Source organism: Drosophila simulans, chromosome 2L (assembly GCF_016746395.2).
Source record: "Drosophila simulans strain w501 chromosome 2L, Prin_Dsim_3.1, whole genome shotgun sequence".
NCBI lineage: Eukaryota > Metazoa > Arthropoda > Insecta > Diptera > Drosophilidae > Drosophila > Drosophila simulans.
In genome coordinates, this window is record NC_052520.2 from 10,805,125 (window position 1) to 10,816,248 (window position 11,124).

At 40.5% G+C, this 11,124-nt stretch overlaps 2 protein-coding genes across 2 annotated transcripts; both read right to left on the reverse strand.

Annotated features, from left to right (window-relative positions):
* Nucleotides 1-2,139: 2,139 nt before the first annotated feature.
* On the reverse strand, nt 2,140-4,754 carry LOC6731908 (protein I'm not dead yet). Its single transcript, XM_016178453.3, has 9 exons — nt 4,612-4,754; nt 4,414-4,552; nt 4,097-4,362; nt 3,930-4,044; nt 3,828-3,877; nt 3,645-3,767; nt 2,898-3,579; nt 2,699-2,815; nt 2,140-2,637 (listed from the first exon to the last, which is right to left on the reverse strand). Exons 1-9 carry the CDS (start codon nt 4,617-4,619, stop codon nt 2,554-2,556), a joined length of 1,584 nt encoding a protein of 527 aa, XP_016024570.1. The 5' UTR covers nt 4,620-4,754; the 3' UTR covers nt 2,140-2,553.
* A 1,071-nt stretch (nt 4,755-5,825) lies between these two features.
* LOC6731909 lies at nt 5,826-6,277 on the reverse strand. The gene has a single exon (XM_002079008.4). The coding sequence runs from the start codon at nt 6,231-6,233 to the stop codon at nt 5,928-5,930; it is 306 nt and encodes a 101-aa protein (XP_002079044.1). The 5' UTR covers nt 6,234-6,277; the 3' UTR covers nt 5,826-5,927.
* Nucleotides 6,278-11,124: the final 4,847 nt, after the last annotated feature.

The following is an 11,124-nucleotide window of genomic DNA, read 5'->3' on the forward strand; positions in this document are numbered from 1 at the left end:
ACCAATAGGTCGCTCATTATGACTGCTCTAAAATGAGGGCTTTATCGCGTGGCGCATAAATTAAATAAAATTCACCATCATGATTATCGATTGTGTGCACATGCGCGACGCCATCAATGGTAATTGTTTATTTGTTTTTCGATAAAATCATTTTAATTTCATTAGTTTCCGCTTTATTGTGTATTTTGCCATCCGAATTCCCCATCAAGTTGTGCGCATACATTTGTCCGAGTTTCAAAAATATCGCTTTATCTGTGACAAATGTCAGACAAGCGATTTAACCTTAACTGTTCAATTGTCATGCATATTGTTATGAATTCAATTAATAATGAACATTATGCAGTTTTGTTGAGCCTTTCGGTAAAATGGCTTAAAAAAAGTTATTCTGATTGGTTTTTATTAGTACCTGCAAATCTGATTAAATTATGAAAAACTTATATATTGGAGATACAACATAATTGGTGTAAAAAATATATATTACATTTTTCATTTCCTCTTATTTTAGCGTCTATAATATCTTAGCAACCGTATATCAGCTCCAGACAAGTTTTTCGACGTCTGAAAGGACAATGGCCGACTTGAGCTTCCTGTTTGGAAGTTATCGTGAAACCTTCGGGGTCTGTCCATAAAGCAAACAATGCAACCCAAGGAGACCCAAATGACGGCAAGAAAATCTATTATACTTGGGAGTGCATGCGCATATAAAAGGAGTACACTCTGCAAGTTATAATGAATGGAAATAATGGCGCCGCAGGTGAATAATCCGACACCATGTTTGTTTCTTGGGATGCAGATATTTTTTTTCATCCTTTGCAACCTGTCTGTTTTATATCCGAATTTGCATTGTGTCTTTTTGTTTTAAGACAATGGTTAAAATGTCCTCTGGCTTTTAGTTTTTGTTTCCCTCGATTGCTGTCAGCAAAATCAGTCACAGACGCGATTGCAACTGACAGCACAGCAGGAATAATATTCGTAGAAAACATTTCAATTACAAAATTGAGCATTATCTCAAATTTAAACTTGTATTTTTGTCAATTCGAGGGGAAAATATCCCGTTTTTAACTCATTTATGGAGTAAATCAAAAGAAGAATATAAAAGCAGTCTTTAAAAAACACCTTTTAAAGATAATTTCTATTCTTTAGAAATTTCTTTAAAAAGTGCTAAATGGTGATAACCCACTTACAGTATATACAAATTCATAGCTGCAAAACAGGAAATACTTTTTTCAATTTCACCGCGAATCCTGGGCAGATGTCAAGCAGGATAATGAGCCTAGATTTGGGAATGAGGAAATGCCAGTGAGCTCGGAATTTGCCAGCGTGGAAAATCAGCTTAAGGCGTGCATGATATTTGAATATATATGCATAATTTGTGAGTCCCCCTTTTTGGGGTTTTCAAGGACTTTAAGATGGAAATTCCGCATCTCACTAAGTAGTAGAAAAGCCCATGGGATTTTCAAGACAAATTGAAAGGCATGACAATAAGACCTGAAAAAGTGTCACAGACTGAAGAAGGCTCTCCCATTTTATGATTGCATTGAATTTTCAATAAAAAAATTGGGTACAGCTTATGGGGTATTATCAATATAAACACGCAATTGAATTTATAAATGCTTATATTTTATTTACATACTTTTTCCACAATTTACGAGTACTAGCAACATCTGCGGCCGTTAACCTTGGCAAAATCAATTAAATGCGCAATTTTGGATTGTCGTGAGTGTTATGAATATTCACGAACTCTGCGCCACTGTATTAATATTTAAATAGTTTGAATATAAATGCCTCCCAAAGCTGCTGACGCCGAAACCTCCAGCCGCTAATGTATTTTGGCAGGAGAGGATCCACGCGACACCAAACCGGAAAGTATCCAGCCGGAAAGAGTTTGCTAGAGGGATGTACATATGTATGTAGATGCGCCTGGTCCTCGTCTAAATTAACAAATAAATTATTCAGTGCCAACACTTGTGTGGGCAATGTTTGGACTACAGCGATGTGAATTAGGTGCGAATGACCAGGCGGGGATTACCCTAAATGCGAAACGGTGTAATTTGCTTAAAAGCGTTGGTCCTCGGACAACACTTTAATGCCATGTTTGTACTGGCCACTCTCTACTGTGTCTAAAAAAAAAGAAGAAAGTTGCTCAAAATTTAAGTTGCTTTAATTGGCGATGGCTACGTTTTGAAACATTTACAGCACAATTTAAAATGAATTTAAAGAATTCAGGGTCAGAAAGTTTATCCAGTTCTTTGTTGGTTTCTTTGCTGTTTGATCCTTTCTTTCGTCCTTATTTTTCCGAAAGTTACTGGCACAGCAGCAGCATTTTGTTTTGCCATCACCTGACCGTGGAGCTGAATGTCCGTGGAGCAGCTGTTGCCGAGCCATCCCAAATCCAGTTCCACCTCCGATTTTGTATGCTAAACGTGTCAACAAGATTGCTCTACACACCGCATTGCAGTGGTGTTTACTTGGTAATTTTATCAAATGCGGTTGAGAGAAATCGAAACGGAAATTTGGATGACTGAACTGAAATGAAGTTGAAATTAGTTGAATTCAGAGCACCGTGGTGCGGAACAAGATGGTGAATCCAGCGATTGTGCAGAACATGAAAAGCGCCAGTACACTTCCGCCCAGCAACTGAAAAATGCGTTGAGCTTACACATATTTATATACATATATATCAAATCGAATTACTTACAAATTGGAAAGGTCTAACATTGCCCCAGCCGGCGATAATTGTGTTGGCCGGGCTGCTCACGGGCAGCAAAAACTGATTGTGCAACGCGGTGGCAAATGGCAGCGAAAAGGAATTTCCCTAGAATTAAACATAAAGATTAGTGAAAGCAAACGAATCAGAAATTCCACATGTGAAGGAATCTTATGTTGAAGTGACTCACCGCAGTTACCATGGTGGGCAGTGCCAACTTGGCCACGGTGGTGGCCGGCGACAGCGTGGTCCAAAGTGTTCCAAGCAAGGCGCCGCAGATGAAGTTGTTCATATTGAATCCCTTGGTATCGGAGGACATGGAATCCGCCAAGTAGGTGTTCAATTCACAAGCAGAGGCACTATAGCTGAAGCTAAAGGCGGCGCCCAGCATGAAGATTTCCGCCCAGGGAGTATTGTTGTTAACAGCCTTCCAGCTCAGAAGTGAATTAGCAGGACCCTCCTTCTCCGGCTGGCGGCACACATAGTACCTGCAGAATATATAGTTGGCCGGAATCGCGAAGAAGAGAATGGACATGCCAATGCCGGCCACCGAGAGACCAGATTCCGCCTTATGGTTTATACTATCCCAGCCCGTAAAAATGCGCGGCTTGCGAGTGGCCACCAGCACGAACATCAATAGAATCAAGCTCAAGGCCAGGATGGGGTATATTCCCCAGGGTCCAAGAGCCTGTTTTCTTTCACTCGCCGCCTGTTTGAAGCCCGCCTTAGCCCCATCCATTTCCGCCAGATCGCGCTTCACACTGCCACCGAGGAGTCCGAGGAAGAGGACTTGCAACCAGAAGATCATGACAACGAGACCCAATAGAGCTGGTCCCGCCATTAGCATCGCAATTTCCATAACTTTAAGGGACCTGGAAAAGTAGTACGCAACTTTAACTTTCGTACCCATTCGAACTGCAATTAAATCCATAATCACCCCCCAAAACCATCGCTTATCACACCATTGGGATTGACGATGGGCGAAAGACTTGCTGCCAAGGAGGCTGCGTAGCAACAGGTTAGGTAAATTCCGATTACAGGACGCGTGGGATATGGTTTGCTAGGAGGCGGATTATCAAATTATTTGGATAAGGGGTAGGTACTGTTATCATGGACTCACGCTCCAACTTCGTAGGGCTTTTCTTCAGAGTTTAATTTTATCAAACCAGCCTGTAAAAAGTATGTTCTATAAGTTAAGATTCAGATGTTAGGTATTTCATACAGTATCGTATTCCACCATCACGGCCTGGGAAATCTTCATCCAAAAGGCAGCGGATATTGTGGGATTCACCAAAATGGACACAATTGCCGCGGCGATGGTCAAGAAAATCTGTAGACTACAGAACGATATTCTAAACTAACGTATAACTTTGCCATTTAAGGACCTACAATTTCAGACTTCCTCCGACCAAGGAGATAACAAGGTAGGCCAAGCGTTCACTCAATTTGGAACTGTCCATCATGATGCCCATGAATATGCCGGAATAAACGAAAAATATGAGATCAGTGTAGTACGATACACTGACCTCCTTAGAGCCTGCAATGCCTGCTATGGGTATGAAAACCATATAGATGAAGGCGGCAGCTCCTCTGGCCATTAAATTTAGGATATATATCAGGTAAAGACATAGTGTTAGATAGATGAAGCGGCAAATCTAAAGGAAATAAGTTAGGTAAATGCCTTTAAAAGCCTTCCAATCTCTTACCAGTACTGGAGTTCCAATTAAAATGGGTGCCAGCAAAATGGGTATGAACAGAAGTAGAGCTCCTTTGTAGTGGTATTTGCAAAATAATCGGCGATCATCTTGCACCTCCAGGGGAATATCCCCGGGCTTGTAATCTTGACTACATGTTAAGGGATAACCTTTAGTCGTAACTTGTTTGATTTGATATATTATACTTACGCTGCCATTTGGTACGACTAAAATAGTTTTCTCGGATTTTCAATTTTGTTACAGCGTGTTGTCTTAATGACTCACATGGAAATGGTTGCTATGCACTGAAGTTTACTGAACCAAATCTGTTTTCCGGTTTGTAAATATATATATTTAGCTACCTACCTATAGCGTTAAATTATTTTAAGTTTCGGAAAATATTTAACCTATTAGTTGGGAGTTTTTATTGCAAAAGTTTTTTTCCTAACTGCCAAGTTAACTCACGTAGTGGGTCAAGGGTTTTTCGCTGGCCAAAAACTGCATCGCGAACAGCGACAGGGGAATTTGGCCAATAAAAACTTTGGTCGGCCAAACTGAGATGCACTGCATTGTGGGTCGAATCCCGAATCCGGATGGTGATTCCGATTCTGATGACGATGGCGATGGCGATGGCAACTTTGTGGGAACACGTGGCGCGTAACAACGCGCGGTCGTCGGCAATTTTGCGTAACTATTCGCCGTTCTGCTTCGTTAGTGGCTGGAGCAGAAGAACGATTCCTTTCGCAATGGAAACTGTTTAAAGTTGCCAAAATAGAACAAACAAGCATGTCACTGCAGATAGTGCTGAATTAAATGTTGCACAATTGTTCACCTGTGTCAGCAAACTGGCCATGATGCGTTTTCAAGCTCCAAAAATGATAGTTATATATACTAAGCATCAAATTACTTATCGTTTTAGGAATTTTGTTCAGAAATATGTTGATTGGAATTTTTTAAACTATATTTACTATGAAAATCATGGTAATATGGCACCAAGATTAAACTTTCAGCTAGTATTAAATTCACTCATCGTTCGACGAAACCAGTCATAATTCGCTGTCTAAAGGGGCGCCAACTTGCCGTAGTCGTTTTTTCTCGATTGACACTCGGTATTTTGGCGTTTTAGTGGCGATGGCAACCAGGCGGATCGGCAAAGGATGGAATCCATGGACTAACTGGCAACAAAAAAGGGCAATGGCTAAGCGGAAGTTGATTGACTCCTTTGGACACTTTTTCCCATACGGAAGGTTGATAAACAAAAATGGCCGACAACGTTCCTTCAGCTTCATCCGGCGAGCATTGTTGTCATTTGCCTGAGGCGCTGTGACGAGCCAACATGACGTATACATAACATAACGAACCACTCCTTGATTAGGGTTAACACGAATATATGATGGATGCTTGGGTTTTATGGCACGGCGAACTTGAGATCAACACAAAAATCTCGGATATACATATGCTGCCTGCCATTGTGTTCTTTATTTCAGTTAGCTACAAGGTATGGGATATTTTGAGCACCTTAAAGTCTAGGCCAACTTGCGACATCGTCCTGCCAGGAGTCCCCATCCGGCCCAGCAGCGCTTTTGAATCTCAAGTAGCATTTCGCCTGTCACGCCGAGCTGGTTGCTCAGAATGGCGGCACATCCAGTGTTTTGGAGCGATATCCGCAGATTCTGTTGCTGAAGCGAACGACAATAGGCCAACTTGTCCGGCTGCTCCTGAAGTTCCAGTGCGATTTGAGCCGACCAGTTGGCTGTTTGTGGGTCCTGCTGCATCAGGATCAGTGGGATGGACATTAACAATCCGATGGCGATTGTGGTCGCTGTGTTCATGGCGACAAATAGCAGGCAACTAAGCTAATGAGCTACTAGCTGTTCATTTAAAGCCCAACAGCTGTTCTTGATTTGCTTCAGAACTTTAAAAGCAGCTGAAAAATAACCAATTGAAATCATCTGCAATCATTTGCATTCTTGAAAATTGCACCTCAATATGTAAAATTATTTTATTGGTTCGCTTGAATCTTGGCAGATTTTTAATATAATGTATTAATTTGTTTAATAAGTAATTTATGTGCGTGGGTGTAGTGACAGTTTTGACAATGCGTTTTTATATAACACCATGCTACGTACACTACGTACTCTAAAAACTACCACCAATCTACTAATTTAAGCAAATATAAAAAACTAATGTTTTTATACATTAATGTAGAATAATTGCAAAATACATGTCTAAAATGAATCACTTTTTTGTAGTTAGTTCTTATGTCCTTTGAAGGATTATTACAGCTCGTTTAATTTGTAGCCGAGTGTTACAGCTGCTTTTAAAAATTATTTCTTTCATTACCATTTTTTAGGCTGGCCAAATTTTAATCAATATTTTTTTTTGGCAGGACTGCCAAGTGAAATAGCCTTTAATATACGATTCGCCGTTTCCCATTTTAACGCTTTATTTGCGCCCAAAGTTTTCGTTTGTTTTTAGACCTTTCAATTGCTTGTTAGCGGTTTTTTCTTTGTTCGTCCCTTTCATTATCGCCACCTCTGTTTTTTCCGAGCACCGTCATTCTTCTGGCTGAAATTGCATTCGGCGCAATGAATGCCCCGTCCTCGTCCTTTTGGCCACTTTGGCCCCGGTGCAGCATCGACCTCGAATGATGCGCGCAATCGAGTGTAAATTTCTCCGTTTTATTATTTAATAACGTGGCTGAGGAAGTAACTTTTCTGCTATCTATATGATGGTTACTGTCATATTTACGCGCCCATTTCCCATTTTTTATCCCTGCCCTGCCAGGCTATATAAACGAATTGTCTGCGTGAATGTAAGTGCAAATTGGACAACTGAAATGACACCTACCCGCCTTTTACAGGTAAAAAAAAGGTGTAGAATATATATATTTTTGGTACTCTTAAATTTGGAGTAACTTGAGAGGTTGCAGTGTTCATTTTGATTGGCTTAAAATGAAAGGATTAAACTCGTGATAGACAAATCTCAGCGTGAAATTCATTCGGACGCACCCAGAGGATTAGGCCAACTTTTTTGCAAAGGCCAGTATGATGGGCTGGCTTCCCCGGGTCCTTGTTCCACACCGTTTGCAGCTTAAGTGGAGTCTGGCAGCCATTCAAAGTAAGTGCAGTGGGCGCCCAAAGCGTACTTAAGCATTTAAGTAAATTTAAAAACTTGTTAAGCCCCATAATGAAGCGATAGGGCCGCGATGGAGTCCAATACTGTATCTAGGTTTTAAGCAGTGATTTTCGTAACTTTTATTAATTAGTCGTACTATTAAATCAAATGGCAGGCAAACGAGCTTAACCCTTAAGACGCCTTTTGGCCCTGCTAACGATGTTCGTCGGTAATGGGCCAAGCATGTGGCAAACATCGGTTCTAGCCCGAAAACAACTCCATTAGGGGCCAAAACAGGCACACAGGGCTGTGTTGAAGCCAAAGAGCCCACCTGCTGATATTTCGGTTTATTGTTGATGTGGGTAGCGGCTGGAATTAAAAAATTCTCAACAGAAAAATTCAATTAAGGCTTTCATTTCTGTCACTCAGGTCAGGTAGCCCGAGGCCATTGTTCGCCTCATTAAAAGCCATTGTAAAATCTGCGTTAAATTCGTTTTCAGGCATGGTTTTACTTGGTTTCAATTTAAATACAAATTAAAATAATTAATATTAATATTAATAATAATATTTATTTTTAATTAAGTGCAACGTTCATTGCAGTCCAATACGAGTTAACTAAAATTCTATCCTAAATGGAGAACGCTCTTGCTGAGCGTCGCGACTATTGAATACCCGTTACTCAGAGACTGAGTTTGGGATTAAGATGTATGAACTTTAAGCTAACTTTTCATATGTTTCTAATAGCAATCCGACTTTTAATGCACTCCGGATCACGAACACCCCGGCTCAATGGCTCGAAAACTAATGACGCGCCATAATTACTGCCCTGCAAATTACTGCTATTATTTCCATGGAGGATGAGCTTTCTGGCGGCTCAGCCCAGTTGTAATCGCAGCCACTATCCGCTGGTACACACATGGTGTTGCATCCGTATGTACGTATGTCTAATGCCCCATAAATCTTCATTCATTCGCTTCATCATGCAGAAGCCACGGGGGCGACAATGTGCGCGTCATCAACATCATCGTCGATGTCGACTTATCCGCATCTTGGCGTACATTTGTTTCTCTTTCGCCCATTGTGCACCCGGGGAGGCGTCATTTATCACTGGAGTCCCTTAGTTGTCATATTTCCACTGCAGCCAACTGGGTGCAACTGGGTAACTGAGTAGATGGGTACAAGGGTATCTGGGTATGATGATTTTTCACTTTACATCGACTAAAGTTCGCTCAACGACAGTCGATCGCCTCGAATGATTGAATGAAGGACCTTCGCCTGATAGAAATCAGACATTAAAGCCATGCCTGGCATATGCTTACACGAATATGGTTATGGATATTTATTGGGAATCATGTCGTCGTCCCACTCGCACACACACACACGCACACCATGTCGAATCTTAATTTCCGCCGGAAATAATCCCATTTAAAAAGTGCACTTTTGAGCCCCAGCGAAATGGCATTTCGCATAATAATAATAAAAAGGAAATGAGCTCGAAAACAACATCCTCATTATGATAGCCATTGTTAATCGTGAAAATGTCAACACGCGCCTCAGTCTCACAATGCAATTTTAGCTGTAAATAGCACAATTCGTTTAAAACAATAATTAGTTTTCGCTTCCTTTGTGCGCATTCAAAGCCATATTGCAGGAGTCCTTGCAGACGGAGAGGTCCTTTTGCTAAATGATGATGGAAGCATCTGGAATACCCTTAAAATTGCTCCCTTTTCTAACCCGAACATGCAGAACACACACACATATTAATCATTTTTACACATTGCTGCCGCCTGAAACCCTACTTATAGTAAATGAATATTGTGTACAATATGTTTTATTTAAGTGAATTTTAAATGCCATGAAATTGACCAGCCCACCCAAGGACTGAAATATATATTTAATTTTCTGTGTGCGGGTCCACTAGCTTTAACAAATTTATTTACCAAGGTGCGTGGCCTAAAACGCCCACAAGTTGGTAAATATAGACAGACGAGCGAAGTGCAAACAAGTGGCGATATAAGTACGTAAATAGGTATATTTATGTGTTTGCCCAAACATGAATGCTGACTGACCCAGCCACACCAAATGGGTAAACAGATGTAAAAAACAGACGAGGACGATTTGAGCCAATACACTAACAGCGATATTGTATCAAAAATCTAGTAATTAAAATTTTAAAAAATTCCTTGCTTAAAACAAACAACATTGCACCTAGAAATTTCCTCAAAATTAAAGTTCCAGCTAAATTCTTTTGCTAACCAGTAATTATAAAACATTTTACATAGAAAAAAATGTCTTACAATAATTTTGCAATCACCTTTAACTTGGCATTACTCATCTCTGGCAACTTTCCTTGCCACTTGCCACAGGAGCAAAAATTTCTGCCCCAACTGAGAAGCAGATCTGAAAAGTATGGTCTGCAAGTTTGTTTGTGTGTGGATTTGCTGGTGATGTGTTTACCCTTTTTAGCATGAGTTGCTCTTTTTTTCAGTGGCTGAACGTGTAAATTTATAATTAAACGCCAACACTTTCTTCTTTTTTTACCCAGCCAGATCCCAAAAACTTGGACCTTGCCAGCCGTTTCCGCCTTCGTTTTCAATTTTCGTTTACATTGTGTGTGCTTCCTGGCCATTCAATGGTATTGTGTCCCTTTTTTGCTTTGAAATCTTTCGTGTAAGCATTTAATTAGTGGTAAAAGTTAAACAGAAACCGGCGCAAACATGCCACACAGAATGAAAAAGAGCCCAGAACAATAACAGCAACTGGGTTGTTAGAGCCCATCCCGCAAATGGGATGAATTTATTTCATTGGACGCAGATTAGATTAAATCGTACAGGCTTTTGCATTTCGGGCGTCGAAGGTGGGCGACTAGGGATTTTCCACCCACCGCCCACACATCTGTGGTTTTCCGGCCAAGTGCCAACGTCAGTGGTTTTTGGCCATTTATTTATGCGATAGTGTGGGCCATTTTGGGAAGATACTGCCATTGGCTGCATGGGGGTCAGCAAACATTAATGTTAATAGATGGCAGTTTTTTGGCATGTAATTTATTTTTATCAAGCTAATAATGTTTTTTAATAAGTGCCTTGTTATGCAAAATTTGCCCAAGTACATTTATGGCCCAGATGCATGAGTAAACTGTGGAGCTGCACACAACTCCTTGTGATAAAATCCGAGCTATAGCAAACAAGAAGTTTAATAATTAAAATTGCCTGGCATTTAATCATTTAATATGTATAACATTTTTATAATATTAATTAATACATTTTAAATATTAATTGATATATTTTAAATATTAATATCCCTCTTTTTTCTCCACTTACTTTCCATTCAGTTCCACTGTATTGGCCATATTCGCCTTAGCTGGCACTCACACAATGTAATGATTTGTATCTCAGAGCCATTTGCACGCATGCAGCCGGGTCGAATTGCAAAGACGGATATTTTCCAGCAGCACGCTCCTGTGCTCAAATGAAATTATGCTCAAAAGTGACTTACAACTCCCTGTTCCGCCGTCTATTTGCTTGCGGGGTGCTTAATTAACTTTCGCACTGTAATTGCTCGCAGAACTTTAAAACGATAAAAGTTTTTATGAGCTGCCGTTTTTGG